The 27,602-nt window shown below is 46.6% G+C and overlaps 1 protein-coding gene across 1 annotated transcript in view; it reads left to right on the plus strand.

Moving 5' to 3' along the window:
• The first annotated feature begins 1,617 nt into the window (after positions 1 to 1,617).
• ATP6V0A2 (ATPase H+ transporting V0 subunit a2) overlaps positions 1,618 to 27,602 on the plus strand; it is a 40,314-nt gene continuing 14,329 nt past the window's right edge. The window contains exons 1-13 of the mRNA XM_040620021.1: positions 1,618 to 1,734; positions 6,293 to 6,371; positions 8,163 to 8,260; positions 9,679 to 9,816; positions 10,519 to 10,607; positions 12,469 to 12,595; positions 18,782 to 18,864; positions 20,383 to 20,476; positions 21,184 to 21,396; positions 26,199 to 26,349; positions 26,589 to 26,725; positions 27,007 to 27,194; positions 27,298 to 27,388. Coding sequence (XP_040475955.1) covers positions 1,618 to 1,734; positions 6,293 to 6,371; positions 8,163 to 8,260; positions 9,679 to 9,816; positions 10,519 to 10,607; positions 12,469 to 12,595; positions 18,782 to 18,864; positions 20,383 to 20,476; positions 21,184 to 21,396; positions 26,199 to 26,349; positions 26,589 to 26,725; positions 27,007 to 27,194; positions 27,298 to 27,388 — 1,605 coding nt within the window. The remainder of the gene's footprint in view (positions 1,735 to 6,292; positions 6,372 to 8,162; positions 8,261 to 9,678; positions 9,817 to 10,518; positions 10,608 to 12,468; positions 12,596 to 18,781; positions 18,865 to 20,382; positions 20,477 to 21,183; positions 21,397 to 26,198; positions 26,350 to 26,588; positions 26,726 to 27,006; positions 27,195 to 27,297; positions 27,389 to 27,602) is intronic.

Consider the following 27,602-nt stretch of genomic DNA (forward strand, 5'->3'; position numbering starts at 1 on the left):
TTCATTTGGATCTCTATGGTGAGAAGTGATCACACCCTATAGAAAGAGTAAAACAATTGTCTTTTGTCAAAGAAAAGGAAATACCCACTGATCAGTTAATAGTAATGATTCAGAAAGTCTTTCTATGGCAGTTAATATAACTATCTCTGGAAAATTAATTTAAAATTTTCAAATGACAGGTAATTGAGCCTGATTTTGTGGGCTTTGTTAGGATGACTTGTAGTTAAGAGGGGAAAAGCTCACTTTGGCAGAAGAATGGGATCTGAGGGACATGCTATATGGTTTTAACTTTTCTAAGATTATACATTCATGTATGCATTTGAGAAATATTTATTGAGTGGCTACTACATGCTGGGCCCTGGAGATACCAAGTCAATGTCCTTTGTCTAGTGGAGCTTACATTCTAGTGGGGGGAAATTGGCGATAAATACAGACAAGATTATTTCAGACAGTGGTATGTGTGATGAAGAAAATAAAACGGGGGTTGGGGTGGGGTGGGAGATTACCTTAGCTAGGGGTCTGGGAAGCCTCAGAGGAAGGGACATTTGAGCTGACAACCAAAGGAACCAGCTTTGAGAAGGTCTAGGAGAGGGGTGTTCTGGGCAGAGGGAGGAATCGCCAAGTTCAAGCGCACCGACCTGGGAAGATAAAGAAGGCAGGTGTGGCTGGAGCAAAGGGAGTCCAGGCTAGGTGATGGAGATGAGGGCTTGGGGGAAGAAGAGGGTCAGATCCTGTGGCGTTCTGCTGGCCATGGTAAGAAGTTTGGATTTTACTGGGAAAGCAGTGGAAGAAACGCGAGGATTTAAAGTGGGCTACAGGAGATTTTCATCCCGTGTCAGAGCTGACTGTAGATACTGTGTGGAGGATTTGCAGAGGCAAACGTGCCCAGCGGGGCGACAGTGCCGGCATCCGACCCCGCTGTCTGGTCTGCACGGGGGACAGCCAGCCGCAAACACACGATGCGGTGTAATTCCGTCGGTATGAAATGTCCTGAATAGTCAGATCTGCGACACGAAATTGTTCGGGGTTGCCCGGAGCTGGGGACTGACGGCGCTGAGCAGGTAGAATCCTGTTCCGGTTGATGGAAATATCCTAAAAGTGGATCGTGATGACGGCTGCACAACCACTCTGTAACTTTACTAAAAATCACAAAATTGTATATCCTGGACGAGTGAACTTTATGGCACAAACTCAATAAAATACATTTTCAAAAGGTCTAAAGAGCTGAGCGAGCGGTTGTGTTCCGCCGGGAGCCTCAGCCGTCGTCCGCCGGGTTTGTGCTGGTTGGCCCCGCCGGCGCCGTCACCGCAGCCGGCCTCAACTCCGGGCGCCCATTGGTCGGCCGGCGGGGGGTGCGGGCACACGCTGGGGGCGGAACCGGAACCGGCTGTAGCCGGGGGGCGGGGTCTCGCGCGCGCTGTGGCGGCAGCGGCTGGAGCGGGGCCGCGGTGGCAGGACCGGGGGCGGCCGCTGCAGCCCGGAGCCCCATGGTGCGCGGCGGCGGCCAGGCCGCAGGAGGAGCCCGAGGTCCCGGCCGCCCCGGCTGACCGCGCGGACCGGAGCGGCCCGGAGCCGCCGCCGCCCGTCCGGCCCCGCCGGGGCGCGGGCTGGCCCGCCATGGGGTCCCTTTTCCGGAGCGAGACCATGTGCCTGGCGCAGCTGTTCCTGCAGTCCGGCACGGCCTACGAGTGCCTCAGCGCCCTGGGCGAGAAGGGCTTGGTCCAGTTCCGAGACGTGAGTGTCGCCCGGGAGACGCGGGCCGCACCTGCCCACCCAGCGCCGCATCCCGCCTTTCGCTCGGGCCTCGCTTCCGCGGGCTCCTGGGCAGGGGCGCGCCGCTGTCCCCATTTCGCAGGCAGGGAAGCTGGGGCCGGGCTTACCGGCCCGAGCTTCCGCACAGCGGCGCCCGAGCCCCGGGTCGCCGGGCGTCTGGCCGACGGCGGCTTTGGCAGGGTTAGTTAGGAACGCTCTGTGGAGTCTTCATCAACTTAGGGGAGTGCTATCAGATGCTCCGGAGCGCCGACTCCGTGCCAGGCACTGGGCTAGCAGTGGGGAGAATGAATCTGATGAGGCCTTTTGAAAACCTTTTGGAACTTACGGGGGTGGCGGGGACAAATTTCAAGCAAGTAAATACGTAAACATAATGTTTGCTGGGAGGGTAATGAAACCGGATGATGTGATGGTAACTCGAATCGGGGTGGTCAAGGAAGGCCCCTCTGAGGAGATGACGTTTGAGCCAAGATGAGGCCTGAATGGGAAAGAGCTGGCTCTGGAAGATCTGGGGGGGACAGGGTCCGGGATGGACGGAACAGAAGAAGCTCAGAACCGAATTGGGAATGATCTCGGTGTAAGCGCCTTGAGGGGAAGGGGTTTTCGTTGGTTTTGTTCACTGAGGTATGATGTGCATACTACTGCCTAGTAGGGAATGGGAATTGCCTTCCCAACAAATAATGATAAACACTTTTTTATGTATCTGTTTACTTTTACACCACGGACTGCCCACCCTCAGGGCTAGGGCCTCTCCTGACTTGTTCACTCCTGATTCCCCAAGACTTAGCGCAGTCCCTGGCGTTTGTGGGCATTAGTAGGCATTTGTTGAATGAAGGAACAAGCCTTTATTGGGTGCTTGCTCTGTTCCAGATAGTGTTTTTAGTGCTGGCGACTCAGTGGTAAGCAAGGTGGACAAGGTCCTTATGTTCTTGCTGCTTACAGCCTGGGAGGAGACAGATAAACACACGCAGTCTGTGAACTGGAATTGTGAAGTGCCGAGAAGGGAAAGAACAAAGTGTGGAAGGGGAGTGTTAAGCAGGATCTAATACTGAATGATTGAACTGGAAGTCACTTCAGGGGAACATTTTATTTCCTCCTGAGCCTCAGCTTTGATCTCCTGGTTGTTTCCCTTCATCTCTCTGAGGGGCCCTTAATTTCAAAAGGGAACACCCCTACCCAAGATCTGATATTAGTGACCCTTGGGTTGCCTCCAAAGGGATTGCAAGGTCAGGGAGAAACTCCTGAGTGACAGCCGAGGCTGCAGGGAAGGTCCAGCTCTCTTCCTGTTTCCTGGAGTCACTTGGGCTTCAGCTCCTGGTCCCACTTACCTGGTAGGTGTTGTGACCAGCTGTGGGGAGCACCTGAAAGATTCACGAAACAGGAGAGAAACAGGCTCCCTTTTTTGTAACTGTTAGATTTGTTCCATCCTGTTAGTACTCAAGCCGAGAGACTTAACAAGGTTAAACCTTAGAAGTTTGAACAAAGGCCCTAAATCACCGCAAAGATTCACGTTTCACTGAGTGCCATTACATTAGGTTGTAGACTATACACGGGATCCTTCTAGACTGAAAACCAGTGAAAGAAAAAGAAAGCGCAGATAAAGATCTCAGCCGTGCCTGTGAGTGCGTGTGTGCGTGCGTGTGTGTGCGTGTGTGTGTGTGTGTGTGTGTGGTTTGGGTTGACACTCAAGCAGCATGGGTGCGAGTGCAGAAAGTTTCATAGCATCTGACACTTTTTTCTTCTCTTCTCTGGAGTTCTTCACGGACTTGGCATTCACTGGCTGGGCTTACTAACATTAGTTTCTTCTGGCTTGCATAGGCTGCGTGATTTTTCCCTTTTAGTACTCCTCCTGTGGGAAAGCAGGCAGGCCCAGGGTTTCTGTAGTGACAGCCAAGGAGAAAACCTGGAAAAGAAGGTTATTCAGCTAACCTAAGCAGTGGGGCTCAGAGAAGGGCAAGTTCATCTCACTGTTGGTCTATAGTCTAAGAACAATTTCACTGTTAGCCCTTCAGTGGCTGGAGTGGGAAGATGACTGGTGTGCGTATTGGTAAAATCAGCACCAGGTAGCCTCTGCTGGCTTTTCTAGGTTGAGGTTAGTCTTAAAATGAGTCTACAGTAAAATGCCCTGTAGTACCCCCGTATCTGTGGGTATGCGTTCCAAGACCCCCAGCAGATGCGCGAAACGCCGGATGGTACTGAACCCTACAGGTGTTATGTGTTTTCCTGTACATGCATACCTGTGGTAGAGTGTAATTTACAAGTTGGGCACGTAAGTGATGAACAATAGAACAACTATAACGATATACTCTAATACAAATGGATGTGAGTGTGTCTGGGAGGATATATGGGAGTACTTGTCTCTCAAGCTATCATACTGTCCTGTACTCACCCTTCTCTCGATGATGTGGGATGAGGTGAGGTTCATGATGTAGGCGCTGTTTGACCTGGTGACGTGCCAGAGGGGGGTTGTCTGCTTCCTGACCTTGGTGGATTGCAGGTGCCTGAAACTGGGGACAGGGGGCACTGCTCTGATGACCTATTATCAGACAAGAAATAGGGCGACATAGCCTCCCGAAAAAGAAAACAGAAACAAGACTTTGTAAAAGAAACCACACAACACAGAAAACCAGCTAATATCTGTGAGGCAGTGATGGTGGCGTTGGTCAAACCCAAGTATGTTTGTATCGCGGCCGCAGAAATGTGCCTCTTCATAAAGCCCCTGCCGCGTGCAGAACCCTGATGTGCACGGAGCGTTCAGCAGTGTTTGGTGGTGAAGAGCAAACCCCGAACGAAACGGGGCCGTAGTGTGGTTTGTAGACCGCTTGCAATGCATCGCTTCCTTCTCATTCTTAGTTCTGTGGACTGTGCCTGAGTCATTGCGAGTTTGAAAGTGGTTACTTGAGATTAGTTTGATCCGAGAAATGAATGCGAATGTGACAAACAGAAGTGAAATTTGAATTTTTGTATTCTTTCTGGTTAATCCTCTTAGAAAAATAGAAAAACTGAACAAGAACTGAGCCCTTGGGGTGGACGCTTCTGGGACTGGGCCGTTTCATGCTAAGCTCTTGTCTAATTGTGGTTCCTGAGAGGGCCCAGTAGGAGTGATGGGCTGGAGGAAAGGTAACATTCTTGCCTTAAATGCCTTTCAACGTGAGTGATTACTGTAGTCTTTTTTTGTTATAAAATAATATATGTCCATTTGGGGAATTTGGAAAATGTAAGAATAAGATAAAAACTTCCACGATCTCATTACCTAGAAATAAACGCTCTAACTTCTGGGTTAATATTGGTCTAACATTATTTTCCTAATAATGTTTTAAAATGTACATATGTATGTATTTTCATACAATTGAAACCACACTGAAAGGAACTTTAATTTTTTCCAGACACAGATCATAAGTAATTTCCTCATTTTATTAAATGTTCTTTTGCAATTTTTTTTTGTTTTAAGGTTTGTATTAGAAGTTAAGTAGAGAGAGGAGTATATGGGAACAGTGAACTCTGGTGTACCCATAATATAAATTAATGGCCCCTCATTCCAGCCTTCCACCTCCAGACAAAATCTGTCCCTCCCTTCTCTCAGACAAGATGATCCTGGAGAAATCCCAGATGTATAATTTCTTTCATTAATATTTCAACAAGTATCTCTAAAGAGTAAGGATGCTTAAAAATTATAACCACAAAATCATTATCATACCAAAATTTTTAATGATAACTTCTTAATATAATCTAATACCTTAGTCATTTAAAACAATTTTTACTAAGGGCATAATAATCAGTTATATGACTGAACCATAATTTTTATACAACTTTATTGATCTGTATCGTAAAATTCACCCATTTCAAGTGTACAGTTCATTGATTCTTAGAAAATTTACTGAGTTATGCATCCATCACCACAGTCCAGTGTTAGAACATCATATCCCCCTAGTAAGATCCCTTGTGCTACTGTCCGTCCCCATACCTGCCTCCAGCCCCAGGCAGTCACTGCTCTACTTTCTGCCTCTAGATTCGCCTTTTCTGGGCATTTCATGGAAATGGAATCACACAGTATGTGGCCTTTTGTGTCTTCTTGGAAGACACATTTGCATTGTGTTTCTGAGAGTCATCCATGGTGTCGAGCGTGTCAGGGATTTGTGCTTTATTGCTGGGTCATGTTCCGTGGTATGGATGGAGACTATCTGTTCTTAAACCAGTTTTCCATTATTAATCACTTTTTCCTCTATCCCTGAGGTTGACGTTCTTCTGGGTAGGTTTTTTGTCAGTAGCCAGTTTTTTCCTTAATTTTCTTCATGGGATATTTCTGGGCCAAACGGTATTTTTCAGGCTTTTTTGATAACAGTTGCCAAGTCACTTTCCAGAAAAGTTTTGTCGGTTTTTACTCCTATCCACTAGTGTATGAGGATGTGCTTTCCCTATTAAAATTAAAATTAAAATATTACCCTTGCCAGTAATATTGTAAAAATCACATTTACATTTAAATTTTAGAAATTTCAAAGCAAATTTTTCATCCTTTTCTCAGCTCAACCAGAATGTAAGTTCCTTCCAAAGAAAATTTGTTGGTGAGGTGAAGAGGTGTGAAGAATTAGAACGAATATTAGGTAAGTTTTATTTTATTTTGTTTCGTTTTGTTATTTTTGGGGGGATAAGGTTAGTTTAGTAACGGATTTTTATATAAGCAAACCTTGTTCACTTTAGAAAAATTAGAAAAGGAAAAAAGAACTCACCGTTCCTTATTTTTTACTATTCATCTATAAAAGTAAGGATTCCCCTACATAACGATCAGGTTATTTTGTTGTCAGCTCTGTTTCTTTCTCTGGTACTTCCTGCAACTTCTTCTCAAAGTCAATAAACAGATGGACCCAGCATCATTTTTAATGACTGCCTAGTATTTCCTGAAATTAATGTGCTATAATTTATTTAGCCAAACCCTTGTAGTTTATCATAACTTAAAAACATTATATACATGTTAACATATTACTTAAAATTATCTCAAAGAACAAGAAAGGTAGGAAATGCAGATAGATTGGCTTTGTTCGTGAAGGTTTTAGATCAGTGTTCTCTAGTAGTTAAAGGCTACTTGCTTTATCTGTAAAATCTTTAACATCTTTAGCCTGTGCTAGTCAGCATTATCATTTCAAGCCTGGAAGTTCTGACCAAAATAGGGGAGAGGGGGGTTGATCTCAGACAACTGACTGAAGTACAAAACGTAGGATGAATGGAAAAACATGGGGATGAGAGCTATGGAGGGGCCAGAATGTGACTTCTGGAATGATTTCTAATAGCTAGTATTTATTGTGGATTTTACATTTTTTAGTTGGAGATATTTAAGTTAAAAAAAACCCTTTTAATCATCTAGTCCTTTGCATATTGTTTGAGGTCCTAATTACTTGTGGGGATCATGTGCGAAAGAGTGACATCAGATTCCTGTCTTTGTAACGTAGTGAGTCACTGGACGGGTCTTGCATTAGGAATGAGGTTTTTAAAGGCAGTGACAACCCTTAAGGCATGTACAGGACTTCCTGTAGCTTAAACTGTTTCAAAAAGCTTACAGACTTAAAAAAAAAAAGAAGGATCTCCCAAGTAAATGACATTTAATTGGTGAAATGATTTGTATCCTATTTCCAAAAACCTCTTTAACCCTGTGCCTCCTTTGCTATCCTCTTGCTACAACATCCTCACTTTTCTTTGTCTTTCTTTTTTAATAAAATAACTAGTAACATTTCTCCAAAATGTTGTATCTAGTAATGACTTTACCATTCATTGTGAGTTTTATCCTGAGGACAAGGATGCTTTGTGGCATTGAAAACATAAACTAAAGAAATTCAGTTAATTTTGCCTGGCTCATTACCAGTTTTATGAATCTGGGTTTGTACGTGAGATCTGGTTGTTGCAAGTCAGAACAGCCCGGCTGACTGGGAGGGTTCAGGAGAGCCTGGCTCTGTGCCCTGTGTCTCTCAGGACTCCACTGGCTGATAGAGGTTGTGCTTTTCTTGATGGAAACTTCTTTCCTCCTAAGGGCATCTGCAGGGTAGTCACGCCGTCTCTGGTGGAGATGGTCTATCATTGGGTTGTTCCTGCACTTGCAAGTGTGTCCTTAACCTGCTTCATCTAGGTTCTTTCGGGTTTTAGAAATAAAGAAACCTTGGGGAATTTCAGGAAGTGTTTATCACGTTATTGTGTATTTGGTCATTGCATGCTGATCTCGCTAGGTGCAGATCTTTGGAAACGAGGTTGCAAAAGGCCTTTTCTAAATCGATTGGAACAAGCAAGACTTTTGTGCATTCATACATTAGTTTTTAGGCGACCCAGGAATCGTTGGGATGGAAAACGTTCTGACGGAAATGTCTTAGAGTTTTTGCGTCTAATTTGTTTACCTTTTATTCCCACAGCGTATTTGGTGCAGGAAATTAATAGAGCCGACATTCCCCTTCCTGAGGGAGAGACCAGTCCTCCTGCACCGCCTCTTAAACAAGTCCTAGAAATGCAGGTAACTTGTTTCTGACGAAGCTGTCACTGAGCTCAGATGCTGCTTGTTTACTTACTTTATGTTGGCTAGGGCTTGTCGGGTTTTCGTCTCAAAACCATGCAGTGAAGATTGAACAACGCTATGGTTAGCCTTCAGTAATAGATTATCTGCAGTGTAAGATGCATGCTCCCTTTCCGGTTGGTGGTGAACTGGGGCTAATGAAAATCAGGTTGAGAAATCTGGTGCTTAGTCGTGTAGTGTTTCTGAACCTTCTTTCCGGGCTTATCCGTGCCTTCGCATGCCTCTCCTGGTGCAAGTGAGGGAGGCTGCAGGCCAACGCCCTTTGCATTCTCCCAAACTCACCGGCCTCCCGTCTGATCCTCAGAAGCTAGTGGAAAGGCGATAGGGTGTTGCAGGTGGGCACTGAGCACAACTCCTTGTCCCCGAGTTCAGCGTCTTGGGTGTTGGGGATACGGCGTCCCCCCTGCGAGAACCGTGGCTTGTCTTGTTCCTTAGCGCCCCTGTGAATTACCCACTGAGGTTTGGGTCTGATCCTTGGGTAGTTCATCACACTGGGAAATAGACTAGAGCTCCCGAACACTGAACAATCAGCATTGTGTAGCCAGCACCATTCCGTGGCTGGCCGCTGTGCGCGTTTATCTGGGAGGAAGTCACTTAACATTTGGTGTGTGAGCGGACTTAAGAGAGAGTTGTGCCATCAGAAGAGTAGAACGCAGTCATCTGGTTTGGCCTGTTTGGGTTGGTTGTGATGTAATGACGACTTCAGTGATTCCTGAGTGTTTATAGTTTTATAAGGTGGAGCACAAGTAATGTGTCAAGGGATTTGTTTGCATACAAGTTTTCATGGAGTGAGTGTCGTGATTTACACATCTCTCTTTCTGCTGTGTGAATACTTTATCGTTAAAGATGCTTGCTGTGTAACTGCTTATTCAAGAAGACTTGTCCTCAAGGATTCTTCGGCCCAATTAATTGTATAAGTGCGACTGTAAGCAGACTCTTAAGCTAGAGGCTTGAGGTATATATGCTTAGCAAAGATTACCTAAATTATTTTCTGTGTTGCAAATAAAAGGAAATGTAGCCTTGAAAGAGGAAGACTCTTTGATGTGTGACAGTGGAGAAGCAGGTGAAGGGGAGCTCTAAGCAGTGCGGAGCGGAGATGAGGCTAGGGCAGCCTAGGGTGCCTCGACTCACCATCTGGAGTGGCTCCGTCCTGTGTGGCGGGAGCCGCATAGGAGTTCCCTGAATCAATAGGAAACATAATGACGGTCCTTGAAAATCTCTGGGTGTTTCCACATCCCTATCAGGCTGTCAGATTCTGGCTGTGAAACCCTCCCTGGTCTTTAGTGTACTATAAAAAAATTTTGAGAACTCTCCTCGGAATGGACCTGTCCTCTTGAGTAACCGCCCTTTCGTTTTAGGAGCAGCTGCAGAAGCTGGAGGTTGAGCTGAGAGAAGTCACCAAGAATAAGGAGAAGCTGAGGAAGAACTTGCTTGAACTGATTGAGTACACTCACATGCTCAGAGTGACAAAAACCTTCGTTAAACGGAACGTGGAGGTACTGACTGCCCACTCGAGGAAACGCATTTCTTTTGTAAAACTCTTGCTCCCGTAAGGTTTCTGGTTTGGTTATCAGTTATCAAAGAGGTGCGTTTTGATCTTAGCTTTATTTTCAGTCGGGTTATATGACATTAAACAAAGCGGTAAGCCTTTTCCTGCATTGGTTGGTTTTAGCAATAACAATACTTCCTATTTGTAAAATGCTTTAGTTTGTAGTTGAAAAATACCTTTTTATGATCATGAGAAAAGAAGTGGGAAAGATGAGTTTGAACTCTAAGATTTAGGGTTCTCCCCCCCCCCCCACCAAATTGCTAGGAGTAAAGGATTTTACAAACTTCTCTGGTTTGTAAGAGTAGAGTCTGTGTAAAACTCCTCCCTCAGCTGGGTACGGAGGGGAGAAGGCCATCCCGTTGGAGCTGTTTCATTGGTGGTGGCGTCTGACTGAGCACCCTGTGTCCGAGTGAGGCAGTGACATAGATTAGGACCCTACCTCCAGTAACTGACTTCAAGTAGCTTATAAATAAGGGACAGGGAAGCGGTCTTTTTACTTACCAGAGCTGTGTTCCACGTCTGAGTTATCTTGGGGTGCCGGCACCCACGTCTGGCACTCAGGATGCTCTGTAAACTTGTTCGGAAACGTGACTTGGGAAATAAAGTGTCACTTGTAATGAGACACACTTGGTTTCATATTTCTTTGTAGTTTGAACCCACTTATGAAGAATTCCCTCCCTTAGAGAATGATTCCTTGTTGGACTACAGCTGTATGCAGAGGCTGGGAGCAAAACTGGGGTAGGTGACAACCACTGGGGGGCTGAGCGTCACACTGTCCTTGTCGTCAGTGGAGGGATGAATGCTACCATTTGAAAGCCTGTGATGGAATGAAAGAAAGTGAATATCTGTTTGAGAAAACACTGTACTTCTCTATTTGCTGAGTGGAGTTATTCAGCTGTATTGACTTTTTAGCTAAATACCATGGGAATTTCTTCTTTTGGTATAATGAGCTGGAAAGAAGGAACATCTATGCCATTCAGTGTTATTCCAATAAGCCTAAAATAATTGCTCAGTGAAGTGTCAAGTCCTGTTTTGTTTGGTGGAAACATAGGGGCTAAACTGAGTTGGTTAATTTACTAACTGTATTGTAAGGATCTTTTTCTGCTATTAATCCTTTCTGTTTACTTGAACCAATGGTAACTTGTTTCCTCATGTGATTTGTGATTTCTTTTTATTATGAACATCTGTTCCTCTGTTCCTGGTCTGTAGGAATCCAAGGATAATTTGGTTTGAGGATGTATTCCTTCAGAGAGAATTTGTTTTTACATTTGTCAGATACCGGGGAGCATTCTGCCAACCTGGAATCATTTTACATTAATTTCTTAGCTTGGGATTTTTTGTTTTTCTGTTTTTTTTTTTTGGATTATGCAAGTAATATGAATTTAAGCCACAAACCTGAGTGAATTCTTTTTTTTTTTTTTTTAAAGATTTTATTTATTTATTTGACAGAGATAGAGACAGCCAGCGAGAGAGGGAACACAAGAACGGGGAGTGAGAGAGGAAGAAGCAGGCTCATAGCAGAGGAGCCTGATGTGGGGCCCGATCCCTTAACACCGGGACCACGCCCTGAGCCAACGGCAGACGCTCAACTGCTGTGCCACCCAGGCGCCCCCAACCTGAGTGAATTCTGACCTGTGGTTATAAATTCTCAAGGCAGGGGTGCCTGGGTGGCTCAGTCGGTTATGTGTCTGCCTTTGACTCAGGTCATGATCCCAGGGTCCTGGGATCGAGGCCCAAGTTGGGCTCCCTGCTTAGCGGGGAGTCTGCTTCTCCCTCTCCCTCTGCCCCTCACCCAGTAATGCTCTCTCCCTCTCCCTCTCTCAAATAAATAAAAAATCTTTAAAAAATAAATAAGTAAATTCTCAAGGAGGACTTTTCCTCTTCTATCTAGAACCCAAACTGAAATAAATAAGTTTATTTGAGGGCTTCTTTGTAAGGTGGACTTTTTTTCTAGTCCACCCATTCACTAAGGGTGTAGCTCTTTGGGGGTGGGGGTGGGAGTCCCAATCTTGGGGGAATTAGGAGAGATTCAGTTTCATCTTCTCACCTTATGGAGACCTAGTACCTGTCTCCTGTCTCCCATGCTGACCTTGAAACTCAAGGCTTTAAGATACTGGGTCAGTGGAATATATCAAGGTAGCTATGAGATCCTGGTTTATTTTTGGATTCCAAGAATTTCTCTTAATTATAGGCTCAGTTATGTATTTGAAAGGATGTTCCAAAAATAAATTTTTTTTAAAGATTTATTTATCTCAGAGAGAGAGAGGGAGAGCATGTGCATGTGTGAGGAGGGGGAGGGGCAGAAGGAGAGAGAACCTTCAAGCAGACTCCCCACTGAGTGTAGAACCCGACATGGGGCTGGATCCCACAACACCGAGATCACTGCCTGAGCCAAAACCAAGAGTCGGATGCTCAACCGACAGCCACCCAGGCAACCCCCCAACATTTTTTATCCAGCATTTTAGATATTTTGCAGCTGGAGGGCTTTCAGGATATCTTCACCTTTTTGCCAGAAATGAAAGTGTTCATTTCTCCTTTTAACACAATCAGATAATTCATTGCTTTCAATTGACTACAGCTTGTCTTTATTGTCTCATAGATTTGTATCTGGCCTAATTAACCAAGGAAAAGTTGAAGCATTTGAGAAAATGCTGTGGAGGGTCTGCAAAGGGTACACCATTGTGACCTATGCAGAGCTGGATGAGCCCCTCGAGGACCCTGAAACAGTGAGTCAATGTCACCATCACCTTTGAACAATGACAGACTGATAGCTGAGTTGGAGGCGCGATGCACAGGGAGCCACTTGAGAGTGAGTTGTTCACCTGAGGCCTTATCCTGCTCGAGGACATTTGGGTGTAGCTCTCACAGCGAAGGGCTCTCTCCTGATTGCAGCCTGGAAATGAAGGTAGACACGTCGCTACCCTCCAAGCCTCAGACCCCATCCAGGTTTCACCGGTTGTCCGGTACCGCCTTTTATAGCAAAGGTCTAGTTTAGAATCCCAGTTTGGATCTCATTGTCACCTCTCTTTGGTCTCCTTCATTCTGGGACAATTTCTCAGTCTGCCCTTGACTTTCATGACCTTGACATTTGAAAATTCTTACAGATCAGTTGTTTTGGTAGAATGTCCCTGCATTTAGGGTTTGTCTGATCTTTTCTCATGAGTAGATTCAGGTCGTGGGTCTTTGGCAGAAGTGATGTTCCGTTCTCCTCACTGCATCCTGTTGAGTGCACGATTCAGTTCATGCCATTTCTGGTAATGTTTGCTTTGATCACTTGGTTGAGGTGGTGATGGTTAGGCTTCTCCAGTGTGAAGTCATTCTTTTCCTTTGTAATTAGTACGTGTTTTGGGGGAAGCACTTTGAAACTGTAACTATGTCATTCCTCATCAGATTTCCTTCTTTCCTTCCTTCTCCCTTCCCTTCCTTCTTCCCTCCCTCCCTTCCTTTCGAAAGTGTGAGCAGCGGGAGTAGAGGTGGGGAGGGAGAGAATCTTTAAGCAGACTCAGCTGAGAGTGCAGGGCTCGATCCCACGACTCTGAGATCATGACCTGAGCCAAAATCAAGAGTCAGCTGCTCAACCTACTGAGCCCCCCAGGCGCCCCTCATCAGATTTTCAGTTCACTATTTCCTCTTTGATTCAATGAGTTCTACTCTGTTACTGTAATTATATTGATATTCAGGATCTCTAGGTTTGGCCCGTTGGAGTCCACACAAGCTGGCTTTTCTGTCCTTTTACATGCTGCCGTCATTTTCCGTGCACTGCTTTGCTTGCTTGCACAACAAGATGTCCAGATTCATGTTGTAATTTCCCTCACCCGGCTCTGGCATCAGCCTCTTCTCTAGGAGCCTGGTTCTGTTTAGTGGAGAATGGTATTTAGAAGCCAAAGTATGGTCTCTGGGGTGCCCGTTGTTCTCGGAGGTGTCGCTGTTCCCCGGCTCTGTCACCAGACAGCTCCGGGACACACACACACACACACGCACACAACCTTATTTCTGTGCCTATGCGTATATATTGAAAACTGTGAGTCCGTGTCCAGTTCCAAGCTAGTACCGTAGAAGTCAGTCTCGGTTTCTCCATTTCTGTTTTTGTAACTTTTTTTCTTTGGTGATGAGAAACTTGGCTCCTGTTGTTAATATTTTTACTTATTTTTCATCCTCTTGGGTGTAACCAGTCTCCCATCAGTCTCCCACCTTTGCCGCCCCCTTGTCTCCCTGTGTGGAGCCCCAGGTTCCCCATTTGGGGTGGGCCCCTGGTGTGGTTACCCTCCTCACCCCACCCAGGCTGCTCCTCTGCAGGGGTGCTCTCCTCACCTTGCTTGAACTCTGACTTTGCCCAGGGCCACCATTGGTCTTCCCCTTCTTCTGGGTTCATCCCTGCCCATACACTTAAGGCTTTGGGACTGAGTTATTCAGGAATAGAGGCAGAGGGACAGGAGAGAGAAAGCCATAATCACCTTTTTAAATCTGCGATTTTTTTTTTTTTTAGACTTTACCATAAAAATAACTATATTGCTCTAAATGAGGATGAACTGATCTGTTAAAGGTAGAAAAGGAACTTAGGCTTTTTAATTTTGAGGAAAGGGTTTATGTGTGTTTTTTTTTTTTCTTTTTTCTAAACTTGCCTCAGGAATTTTGGCTGCAAGATGAATATATATCCCATAGTAGTTTTGACACATAAAGAGGAGGTTGGCTGTAAAATGGATTTTCGTAAGGTTTATCCTGAATGAGCCACGTAAGTTTAATCTAGTGAAAATCTAATCAGTCAAGCTGTTCATTAACCATACACCTGTAATATTTTCTACTCTTTAGTGGCTCCTGTAACTGCCAGGAGCCCATCTGTTATTTGTCTTTCAGCTGTGAACTTTATGACCTCTGTATGTAAAGCTGAAGATAGAAATGGTTCTGCGGTAGCTTTTACCTCACTATTCTTCTGAGCTTTTTCTTTATTGAGAAAACCTATCAGTCATTCTTATGCAGAGCATTTGCTCAAGTTAAAAACTTTTTTGTATATATTTCTAAGCTCTTTTGTGCCAAGTTTTTACCAAATATGTGAAAGGGCATTAAATGTCTATGAAGAAATACAGAGAAGTGGATGGGAGGGATGTATCATCCTGAGAATAAAACTCCCCCAAAGTTACGAAGGAAACGTACGCTTGTGGTTGAAAATTGGGAACAGTATCAAAAACATGGACGAGAAAATCAGTCCCCTGCGATTCTGTTCAGGGAGAGCCACTGTTGAAGTTTCGGTGTGTGTTCTAATGCTTGTTCTGGAGAAGATACGGCTATTTGATTTGGCCACGGTACTCAGGTTCTAGGATTTGTTTATTGTGTCAGGTTTAGGGCCTTTTGAGTTCACCATCTGATCCCTTAGCATCATTACAGACGCCAGAGTGTATTTCTAGCTGTTTCCCCCTTGTCGGTCTCGTTTCTAGGTGCTGACTACTCTGTGTCGAAGCTGGACTCAGGCGATTTCACTTGGTTTTATGATTTGTATTTTATGTTGCGTGTTGTCCCTGTTCCATTTTATACCCAAGGTGTTTGTGTTCCTTGGCACAGTACTGTTTTTAAAATTGTTAATGGAATCTTTGAGGTCAGGTTTGCTATAAATTCCATTTCTTTCTTCCCCCCAGTTTAGTTTCTTCAGTAACTTATTTTGAAACTTTTCAGTTTATAGAAAAGTTGCCAGAAGAGAACAGAGACTTGTGTCCCTTCACCCAGATTTCCCAGTCATTCCACGTTGCCACATTTGCTCCGTCCGCTGCGTGCTCTCTCTGTGACTCTGTCCCCATTTTCACTAGGCTCTTTGCACGCCTGTGAGAGGAAGCCGTAGATGTGGCTCCGTCACCCCTGAGTTACTCCGGTGTGTGTGCCCCCGGCAAGGATGCTCTTACACAACCACCAAGAGCCCCTCCCCCCCCATGAGAGAAAGCAGCATGGGCGCAGCACTTTTGTTTGATCCAAACCTGCTGTTCCCATCTCCCAGCAGTTCTCCTTCCTTCCTTCCTGGTCCAGCTCCCTCCCTGGGCCTGTAGTGGCTCTGGAACAGGCGTCCCATCCTGTAGGCCGAGCCCCTCTCTCTGGGCCATTTGATATTTCTTCGTGACCAGACGCGGGCCACACCTTCTCGGTGGGAACCCCTTAGAAGTGTCTCTCTGTCCACCTCAGCACCTTCCACCAGGCCACATGTGATGTCCACCTGGTCATGTTGGGGTCTGCCAGGTTTCTCCACCTTCACGTCACCACCATGTTGCCCTTTGTGATGGATTTGTAATTTCCCAGTTGTGCTGGTGTCCCGTTCCTCACCAACCTGCCTGCCAGCCTTAGCGTCCATGGACGACTCTCCTGAATCTGTCACCTCGGTCATAGTTGCCATGCGGTCCTCATTCCTTCTGTACATGTTAGCGATTGCTCGGAAGGCAGGCTTCCCCCTCTCACATCCATGGACTTGTGGATTTCCATTGTATTTAATGACTTGTAATCTACTATGATCCTTATTTATTTGGATGCCCAAATTGTCCCTGATTTGGCTGCTGAGGGTCCCTTCACGCGTGTTCCTGTGTCGTTTGGCCTGTTGTCAGCATCCACCGAGCATTCCTTTACTTCCTGGCACCGTAAGATGCGCCAGTTTCATCGTGTGCTTTCCCAGCCTCAGCCTGGAATCAGCCACTTCTCTGAGGCCCATGGAGAGGTCGGTGTTTACAAACATCTGGGTGTTCGAGTGTTCATCGTGTCCCGGAGTGTCGCTGCCCCTGGCCCTCTGAGCAGTCGGAGTGTGTGTGTACACACACGTGCACGTGCACACATGCACGCACACAGCTGTAACCACCTCTGTGGCTACCTGTGCTTAGAGATTATAAAACCATGTGCTCAAACTGTAACTTAAAATTCTGATCAGTTGTTTCTAGACTGAACCTTTTTCCGTGTGTTTTCAGTCTCTTTTCTGACAGTGAGAAATCTGGCTCCCCTTATCCTCAATACATTTCATGAATTGCGAAGTTTACTTATTTATTCAGTGTGACTGATCTCCCAACCACATAGGCCATCTCCTCCACCCCCCGCTGCCCTGTGTCCTCGCCTTGAGGACCCACCTGCCTGTGCTTCGCTGAGGCTCCCGACCTGTTCCCCATCTTTTGTGGCCCGGGGCTCGATTCTTGGACTGTGTCTCTCCTCTCTCTGCCCTTAGGGATCCTATATAATTTCACAGCTTTAAATACTACCTCCCAAATGTTTATCTCTAGCTTGGATCTCTCCCCACATAAACAGACTTTTCTATTTAACTGGCTACTATAGGTCTTCTTCTAAATCCCTGGAAGACATTTCCATCCGATGCCTAAAGCTGGACTCTTGGTCTTTCCTTCCAAACCTGCCCTGCCAGGCTTGCCCATCTCGGTAAGTGGCAGCTCTGTCCTTCTGACTGCAAGGCCCCAAACCTTGGGGGGTCCTCCTGACTCTTCTCTTTTCCCTCAGACCTCACGTTTAATCCTGCAGCAGGGTGGTTGCCCGTGTCTTTTAAATAGGAAGAGACTCTGGTCTCTCTCGTCACCCCCACGGCCACCACCTTGCTCTAGGAGATAAGCATCACCCCTCCCTTCTGCAGGAGCCTCTGTTCTCAGTTCCTGCTCCGGCCGCTGCTGTCGTGCTCTCTCCTCCCAGCACCTAGAACCATCCCTATTAGACTCCAGTCAGATCGCGTCACTCCCCCACTTAGAACCTGCCAGTGGCTTCCTGTCTCAAATGGGAAAATGCCCAGAGCCTTCCAGTGTCACCTCTTGTGGCCTTGTCACGTGTCTGCCCTGTCCACACCCCTTCAGCGCGCTGGCCTTCTTGCTTTCCCTGAACGTGCTTCTCCGCGAGCTCTTCTGCGCCTCGGAAGGCCCTTCCCGCCGTGGCCACATGGCTCCCCCCCCTCCTTCACCCCTTTGAGTTCTGATGTCCCCTTCTCAGGGAGGCCTTCTCTGTCAACCTATTTAAAATCACAGCCCCTAGTCCCCGCCCCCTTCACCTCCTCCGGCTCTGTTTCCTTTGGAGCACTTATCACTTCTCCCCATGCGGTGGACTGTGTGTTTTCTTTGCGTCTCTTGCTGCCAACTTGGATACATCCCCACCCTTCCCAGGTCAGGCATTTTTGTCTCTTTTTGTTCAGTTCTGTGTTCCTAGCGCCTAGAACAGGGCCTGGCAAATAGGCCAAAACCTACTCAGTTTTATTTGTAGAATATTTCTCAGTATTTATGGTAATTCTGTAGGGTCTCCATGAACACTTGAATTAATGATACAGAACCACTGTCCTAGGGGAAATACGGAGTTAGGTTTTCGCAAGCCTCCGCTCACCTTTTTGTCCACCGATCAATAATAACCTTGTTTTATGTTTGTTTCTATTTAATATGGATTATTGATTCATTAACACTGAACTCTGCCAGCAGCGCTATGACTCACGCCTGAAGGAAGCTTACCTGACCCACGCATTTTCTGTGTAAGGCACATCACTGCCTCCTTGGGGCCAGGAACACTAGCTGGCACTTCAGCATTATGCCCGAGGACCATTTTAAATAGTGAAACTACCAACAAAGAGCACAAAAGTGAGGAAAACATGACCAAACCATGACAAGGCCCGTTGTTTACAGTCTGAGATGGAGCTGGAAGGCAGAGAACCGCCCTGTGTGACCTGAGCTGGAGTAGGCACATCCGGGGACTCAGACTTTGGGCTGCTCCGCGTGTCTGTAAATGACCCCACGCCACTGCCAGACCTATGTCAGGGTGATGAACACGCTGTGGCCGGGATGGGTGAGGTGCAGTCCCGGAGCCTGCGGGGCCTGCTGCGGAAGTGAGGGGCTGACTTGCGACAGAGTTCGAGCTGCCAGAGTTCTCAGAGTTCTGGACGCAGGAGTAACAGTGATCCTGCTTTATTCTTCTAGGGAGAAGTCATAAAATGGTATGTGTTTTTAATATCCTTTTGGGGAGAGCAGATTGGCCACAAGGTTAAGAAGATCTGTGATTGGTAAGAACAAGAAACATTTCATTTCATCTATTCGCTTATACTCAGTGGCCTCTAGTTTTCCCTAAATAACCCTCTGTGTTTGAGGGGAAATGCAGTGGGTGCAGAGATTGCTGTGTTTGGTTGTGTGTCTTTGCTGTAAAACCACGTTCTCAAATGTTTCATCAGTCATCTCTCTTGCTACGTTCTCCTTAAGACGCTTTAGAAGCAGAGACCATTTTTAATAACATTCTCAGGTTTTATTTTCTCCCTGGGAATCACAGCTTAAGAATACTTGGAGAAGGAATCAAATTTTAACATTTTGTGCCTCCCTGTTGCGCTGAGCTCCACGGAGGCCTGTCTGTCCTCATGGAGCATCTGGTTCATCTTTGGCCAAACAACATTCGGCAGGTTTCTGTGTGCGCCGAGAGGGAGGAGGCCTGGATCTAGAGCCTGGCTTCGCCACCCACTCACTGGGCGAGCTGGGCAAGCCAGCACGGTGAGCCACCACGTCCAGGCTCCCTCCCGGTCTGCAGAGTGGCCGCTCCCTCCCTCACTGGGCTTCAGGACTGAGGCGACACAGGCGAGGAGCTGCGAGTGGCAGCTGCCAGTACGTGCTGAGGGGTGTCGCGCTGAGACTCTCACTGTGACGTACTCGTCAGCAGTGGAAGAATAAGCAAAAGCCAAACAAAACGTTTGGTCTGCAAAGAATGCCCTCTGTGTTCAGATGGCCTTGTTTCTTGTGGGGGCTCGGGTATTTCCTTTGGAAAGTGTTTCCTAGAGGCTGAGTCTCAGGCACTGGTGGTATGGAAAGCAGTGTCAGGTGTTACCTGGACAAGCCTGCTCCTATGAATATATATATTTATTTTAATGTACAGTAGAGAAACTATAACCAGCGTACAAACTCATGATTTCATAGATATTGTTGCTTGGGATAGAGTAAGTAATTTTAATAGTCAGAACTTAAAATGTTACGTATGGCATAAAAATGTCAAGGTGGACGGGAGATTGCAGGAGGGAGGTACAGACTCTGCTCCCCATGTGTTGGGGTGCCGTGCAGCCCCCACGAAGATGGGCCCTGGGAGGTGAGGGAGAGGTTTACTGTGCCAAAGACAGTTGCTAGAAAACCAGAGCAGGGTTTTTTTCCCCCTCCCTTTATTTTCTCTTTCTTTTAAAGGTAGTTACTGTTGTGTGTGCTTTGCTTTTGTGTTTCATACTTGTTTAATGATTCCCAGCCCAAGGATGGTGGTGAATTTCAGGAAGTAGGAATTGGGAGCGAGCTCCGGGAATGATGGAGGGCATGGAACCAAGAGAGAGTTTGCTACATTTGTTGACTCCTGTAGACATTTGTTGAGTGTCTCTGTGCGAGGCCTCACTCTCACTGCGGGCCAGTGCGTGTCTGCACCTTTTTCTCCCAGAGGGCTGCTTTTATTCCATCTTGGAGGGAGACGTGCCCACGCGGTACACTGAACTTAGTTCTGGTGTTTGGCGTAGCATCTTCTGGTCCTGATGGACGTGCGACTGTTGAATTCTGTCTTCTAGTTACCACTGCCATGTTTACCCCTACCCAAATACTGCTGAGGAGCGGAAGGAGATTCAGGAGGGATTAAATACCCGAATTCAAGATCTTTACACTGTGAGTAAACGAGTAACGGTTGCCTCCTTATCTGAGACGTGTAAAACATTTACAAATCCATTTACTTTCTTGTTTAATATGGAGAATTTTGGTTGTGGACAACTCAGGATGTTTTAGGGAGATTGGCCCGTCACTTACCTCGCTCCTCTTCGGGCAAATTTTATTGTAGCAGCCTGTTAGAAACCTAGGTGTTGATGGGACTTCAGAGAAGATTCTCTGGTCATCACAGGAGACAAGCCATCTATTTAAAGTGGCGGCTGTTGTGCCTTCACTACTTTAATGAGTGTTTATGCTGCGAGAGCTCTTGCTGGCAAGAGGTGGACTCCGACCCACTTAAGCAAGAGGGGTTTCAGGCCACATGTGATGGGGTGGAGTCGTTGGCTCTCAGGGTTGACAGGGAGCTGAGCTGAGGCTGGGAATGGCAAGAAAGGGGAGCTCCATGGGCCCAGCCAGGCCACTGTGCTGCCACCCAGATGGTGACATCCGACCATTTCCTGTCCCCTTGGGGTGGCGTCCTGGAGGGGAGCTCCCCAGAGAGAGCATCAGGTCAGCCAGCTTAGGGTGCCGCCTGCTTCCCGGTGGTACTGGGGGTCGAGAAGAGAAGGAGTGAACCGCTCTCTTATCTGCCCCCAGGAGGGGCAGGTGCCCGGTAGACAAAAACTGAAAAGTGCCCACAGTGTTGGAAGCCCGTGTTTGTTCCCACCCAGGTGCTTCACAAAACCGAGGATTATTTACGGCAAGTGCTGTGTAAAGCCGCCGAATCCGTCTACAGCCACGTCATCCAGGTGAAGAAGATGAAAGCCATTTACCACATGCTGAACATGTGCAGCTTCGACGTGACCAACAAGTGCCTCATCGCCGAAGTCTGGTGTCCCGAGGCCGACCTGCACGACCTGCGCCGGGCGCTCGAGCAGGGGTCGGTAAGGCCCCGGTCGGGACGCAGCGGAGGGCCTGGGGCTGCCCTGGGGAAGCCAGAGAAGCTGACTGAGCCGGAGAAAGAAAGCGGGAATGTCCTCGAGCAGCGAGAGGGCCGAGCTGGCTGGCCTCTCGTCGAGGCTCGGGGGAGCGGGCCATCCGAGCTGCGCGTGTGCGCGTGCGCGTGCGCGTGCCTTTTTCATTTGCTCTTTGAGTAGGGGATAGAGTCTCGTGCTGAAAAGTAAAACGTGCATGTGCGTATATATATATAGAAAGTAAAAGACACAGCGGAGTGGCTTCCTCCTACCCTGTTGCCTCCGAGACACCTGTTGCTTCCTGTTAGGTCTTTGAGTTTCTTAATCGTAGGTAAGCACGGAGGAATGGATACTTTCCTTCATGAAAGGTTGCATGCAGTTCATTCATGCTGTTCTTTCACTTACTGAAGCCCTACTTGTTATAACTATTCAATGTTCCATGGTGTGGACGTACCACGGCGCGTTGCGCTGGCTGCCTGCTCGTTTCGGTGGCCTGTGGTGATGCGAATACCACCTGGCCCATCTGCGGGACAGAGTCCCGGACACAGGGTTGCTGTGTCCGTGTGATGGATGGTACCAGCTGCTGCACTTCTCTTACTTTGAGTGAGGTTGAAAATCTTTTCCATTGAGGAGCCATTTGAATTTTCCTTTTTTTGTGAGCTTGTGTTCCTGTGCTTCGCCCTTTTTCTGCTGGGTTATTGATCTTTTTCTTACTAGTTTCTGTTGGCTCTTTGTGATACGAGCAAAAATATTTAACCCAGTTTGTCACTCATCTTTTTTTTTTTTTTAAAGGTTTTATTTATTTATTTGAGAGAGAGAGAATGAGAGGGGAAGAGAGCATGAGAAGGGGGAGGGTCAGAGGGTCAGACTCCCCACTGAGCAAGGAGCCCTGAGCCAAAGGCAGTCATTTAACCAACTGTGACACCCAGGCACCCCGTCAACTCATCTTTTGATGTTTCTGTTTGTTGGCTTGTTTCGGTTGTGTGGAAGTTTCTTGTGAAATATAGTTGAACTTATCAGTTTGCTCTTGCTGAACTTTGAAGACCATGCTTTTCCCTCCGCCAGGGCTACAGGCTCAGGCGCCCCTGTTCCTGTGAGGGTGTTTTCTACATCAAAACTCGATTCTTAATTGGAAATAACAGGCTTAGGTATTTCAAGTGACAGTTAAGGAAACAAGTTTTCTTTTTTTAGATTAAATTAAATTGAATTTTTTTTTTTAAGTAATCTCCACACCCAACATGGGGCTTGAACTCACAACCCTGAGATCGAGAGTTGCCTGCTCTACTGACTGAGCCAGCCAGGCGCCCCAGGAAACAAGTTTTCATATGGGTCTCTTTTGTTGTTGTTGTTACTAGTCACCTTGTTTCGTTATGTCATTCTTTGATGGCATAAATGGACTTCTAGTATTCTTGGAAGAGGGCTGGCTTTTGTAGGCATAACCAGCCAACCACAACATTTCCTAGTGTTGCTGAAAACCAGCTGATCCCCCTGCCTCACAAGGACCTGTGGGTTGGCCGATGTCTCGATGCCTTTGTGCTGCCAGTGAGATGGGGTTTGGTGGGGACACGCAGCAGTACCGGCGAGCAGAGCTCCTGGCCAGCGGCACTGCGGACCGCCGGCTTGATGCCAGCGACTCTTGTCGGTCTGACTGTCCGACACGTGTTCTCCAGGAGTCCTCTGCAGGGCCCATGGGAGCAGCACTTCCTGAGTCCTCACGTATTGATAATAGTATGTCTCCAGCCTTTGTAATCGGAAGTTTGTTTTTTGGAAATAAAATCCTTGGCTTGTGTTTTTGAAATTTTTGTTTTTGTTTTCCGTGGGTATCCTAAACATGTGAAGCCATCTTCTTCTGGCATGGTGTTGGTAACAACAAGCCTGATGATCGAACTTTCCTTACAAGTCTTGTACCTTTTTTTTTCTTTTGCCTATGTGCTCAAGAATTTTTTTTTCTTTTGGAGACCAATAATTTTATTAGAATATGTCTTGATATGGCCATTCTCGGTTGGTATTCTCAGATATATAGTGTGTCCTTTAAATATATAGTTTTATTTTTTAATTAAAGTTTTTTAAAATTTGAACTCAATTACTTAACATAAAATGTATTACTAGTTTCAGAGGTAGAGGTCAGTGATTCTTTTAATATATAGCTTTAAAAAAAAGTTTCCGAAGAATTCTCCTAAATTATGCTTTCTAGTATTTGTTCTCTTCTGTTGCTCTGGTTTCCTCCTTCAGGACCTGCTCTTAGTTTCAGTTGAACCTTCTTTGTTTATCTTCAGTGTTTGTCACTTTTCTTGAGTCCTTTTTTTTAAAGATTTTTTTAAAATTTATTTATTCGACAGAGATAGAGACAGCCAGCGAGAGAGGGAACACAAGCAGGGGGAGTGGGAGAGGAAGAAGCAGGCTCCTAGCGGAGGAGCCTGATGTGGGGCTCGATCCCATAACGCCGGGATCACGCCCTGAGCCAAAGGCAGACGCTTAACCTCTGTGCCACCCAGGCGCCCCTTCTTGAGTCCTTTTTATTCTTTACTTCTGTTTGATTTTTTAAAAATTTCCGTTCTATTTCTCTTATGGCTTAATTACTAGGAAGGTTTCTTTACCTTGGGAGGTCTTTCTAGTTTTGTCTCATTGCTGAATATTTTTTCTTTTATTTCTAATTCCTTTTTGAGTTCTGTTATCTCGTTTCTGACTCTTTCTAATTCTGCTTTGGGTGCTCTTTCATATCATGTATTATTTTCGTAATTTTTTTGCTCATTTTGACGTAAGTTAAATTTTCGTCTGTTTTGTGGCCATGTCCTTCTGGCGTGTTTTCATTGTCCACAGGGATGTTGTTCTGCTCAGTCTTTTTTTACTATTACTTTATATAAGGTTTGACCTCCATTCTTCTTTTGATCACCTCAAAATGTAATTAGTTTTCTGAAAACATGTTTAAATAAGGAAATTCTGTGTTAGACATAATATATATTCATATGTATATGTATAAATATATATTTAAGATACTAAAGGGGTCCATACATTACACATAATGTAAGTAAATCATCTATTTATATATTAGTTTTACAGAACATGTTTAAGGTACTCAAGGGATTTTTATTTTTTTATTATTTTAATTTTTTTAAAGATTATTTATTTATTTATTTGACAGAGAGAGGGAGTACAAGTAGGGGGAGTGGCAGGGAGAGGGAGAGGGAGAAGCAGGCTCCCGCCGAGCAGGGAGCCCAACGTGGGGCTCGATCCCAGGACCCTGAGATCACGACCTGAGCCGAAGGCAGACACTTTACCAACTGAGCCACCCAAGCGCCCCATCAAGGGACTTTTAAAAGAGGACAGATTCAGGATCACTTTCCTAACTTCACAGAATTTTGTGTCTTTAATACTTTTGAGCAGGGATCAAAAATGTGTTAGCTCCTGGACCTGAGGCTTCCTCTTTCCCTCTTTTACCTGGACCTTCTCTTTCCTTATCTCTTTTGTTCCTGTCCTGCTCAGTTTCGATTTCATTCCTGGGTCTCTCATCAGTGGAGGGCTCCTGTGGCAGGGGGCAGGGTGGGCGCCCCCGCTGGTCTGTTCCGCGAGTTCAAGAGGGCTGGACTGCTGTGGCCCCGCAGACCTCACTTCCCGTGGACTCCTTGCACTCACACCCATACTGGACAGAACTCTTCCCAGTTCCAGCTGCTTTTCTTGGGTCGGCTTACTGTGCTTTCCTGGGAATGCTTTTGACTCTTTTGGGATGTTTCTTCCTTGGGTCTCTCAAACGCCACATTGCTTCCCTGGCTTCCTCTGGTCTGGAAGCCCTTACCATGCAGGTCTTGTCACGTTGAGTGGTTTGTCCCCACCCATTTGCATTTTGTGGCTTTTGGGGACATGGTTTTGTGAGAAATGTTGTCTGTGGGATTTTGGTTTTGCTCTCTGGTTGCCCTGTCTGCTCTTGGGATTCAGGGAGGTTTAAAACTATACGTCCGCTTGGAATATTCCCAGAATCCCCTTACCTTCAAGTATCTTAAGAAATAGAATTTGACTGGAAAATCGACTTTTCTGATAATAACCTGTTTTACTTTATTTATTTAATAAGGTTTTCCCTCCCATTTTAAATAAATACATTTCTGAAGAATCTTTCTGAAGGAAAAAGCTATATATACAATTTTGCTGTGCTAATGTGGACATTTTGATTTATTCTCATCTATTTTTTGGTTTTATTAGCTCATATTGTAGTTGTCTCAAGATTCTTCTTTAATGTTTTTAAGAGATAAAAAATTAAATTTCAGGGGCGCCTGGGTGGCTCAGTCGTTAAGCGTCTGCCTTCGGCTCAGCATGTGATCCTGGTGTTCTGGGATCGAGCCCCGCATCTGGCTCCTCCACTGGGAGCCTGCTTCTTCCTCTCCCACTCCCCCTGCTTGTGTTCCCTCTCTCGCTGGCTATCTATCTCTGTCAAATAAATAAAAATAAAATCTTTAAAAAAGAAAAAAGATTAAATTTCAGTTTTATGTTAGTGATTCTTACACTGCCTTATATACATATCTCTGTCATTCCCTGCCCTGCTGTCCACTTTCCCACCCTCGTAGCCTGGCTACACACTTCCTTCTGGAAGACCACACCCCCCAAGTGCTGCCCCCCCAAGTCTTCTCTGACTCCTGCGGCCACTCCGGCTGCCCTCGAACCCCCGGGTGGTGGTTCACACGTCCTCATGGGCCACGCAGACCTCGCCATAGCAGGGAGCCAGTGTTTGTTAAATGAACTCTTGGATGGTAATTTTTTTTTTCTTTCTTTTTATGTGAAAGAGAGAGAGCGGTGCTACGATCCCCTCATTTATGAACACAATCCCAACAAAAGAAACACCCCCAACTCTGATCCGCACCAACAAGTTCACCGAGGGGTTTCAGAACATCGTGGACGCCTACGGAGTTGGGAGCTACAGAGAAGTGAACCCAGGTCGGAAGTCCGAGTTTGTAAATCCCCCTGTCCTGTCTGATTGCTGCTGCGTCTCCCTGCAAGGATGTAGTGGGCGTTCGGGAAAGCAGGCTCACGGCTCCTCTTGTGTCGTTTTGCTTAGTGTAGAGCACTCATTGTAACCTGTCTGTTCTTTTTCGGGAATTCTGGAGACGGTTGCGTGTTTGAATTAACTAGAATTTTCTGCCTCTGGTGAGTCAAGTCTCTTGCTCTCCCTGCAGCTCTCTTCACCATCATCACTTTCCCCTTTTTGTTCGCCGTGATGTTCGGAGACTTCGGGCATGGCTTTGTGATGTTCTTATTTGCCCTCTTGCTGGTGTTAAATGAAAACCATCCCAGACTAAATCAGTCACAGGAGGTAAGAGCACAGACACTCCAGCTCGTTACACCTGGTTGGGTGATTAGTAGTCATTATCTCCTTTTTGACCACACAAGTGACCTTTCTTAAACGTTGGTCTTTGGCAGTAAGGGTCCCTGACTAATCTGTACGGGGTGTGGGCCTGTGGCCTCTGTGTCATGTCGGCCCTCGGAGAAGCCCCCCCGGGGGGAGTGGTTCAGAGCGGGTGCAGACAGAGCTGGGGCCCCTTCCTGCATTTTCGCAGCGGTTCTCCTCTGCTCACTGCGCTTGGCTTTTCACAGATCATGCGCATGTTTTTCAATGGCCGATACATCCTCTTGCTGATGGGGCTGTTCTCCGTGTACACGGGCCTCATCTACAACGACTGCTTTTCAAAGTCGGTCAACCTGTTTGGCTCCGGGTGGAACGTGTCCGCCATGTACAGCTCCAGTCACGCTCCGGCGGAGCACAGGAAGATGGTGCTTTGGAAGTAAGTGTGTGTCACCCAGCGGGGTTTTCGGCGGGCAGAGCGTTTCTCCGCGACTCCTCCGTCCTCCTGTCCGTAAGCCTGCTCACTCCGCTCTCTGTTACAGTGACACCATCGTCAGGCACAGCAGGGTTTTGCAGTTGGACCCAAGTGTTCCTGGAGTGTTCCAAGGCCCTTATCCTCTTGGCATCGATCCCGTGAGTGCACTTTTTCCTCGCCGTGATGTCGCATTCCTCTGTGGTGCCACCTGGTTTTAATTGTCAAGTGCTTCCTCAGACTCTTGGGCACGGCTCACATGGTTGCACACGATGGGGAAGGTGCCCTGGGGGGCTTCTGCCTGGGCGGCCGTGGCCCACGTGCATCTCGAATGAAGTTGGCTGAGCGATGAAGCTGAGCTGTGGAAGCCGGGGA

The sequence above is a fragment of the Ursus maritimus genome, unplaced genomic scaffold (genome assembly GCF_017311325.1).
Source record: "Ursus maritimus isolate PB19 unplaced genomic scaffold, ASM1731132v1 scaffold_33, whole genome shotgun sequence".
Taxonomy (NCBI): domain Eukaryota; kingdom Metazoa; phylum Chordata; class Mammalia; order Carnivora; family Ursidae; genus Ursus; species Ursus maritimus.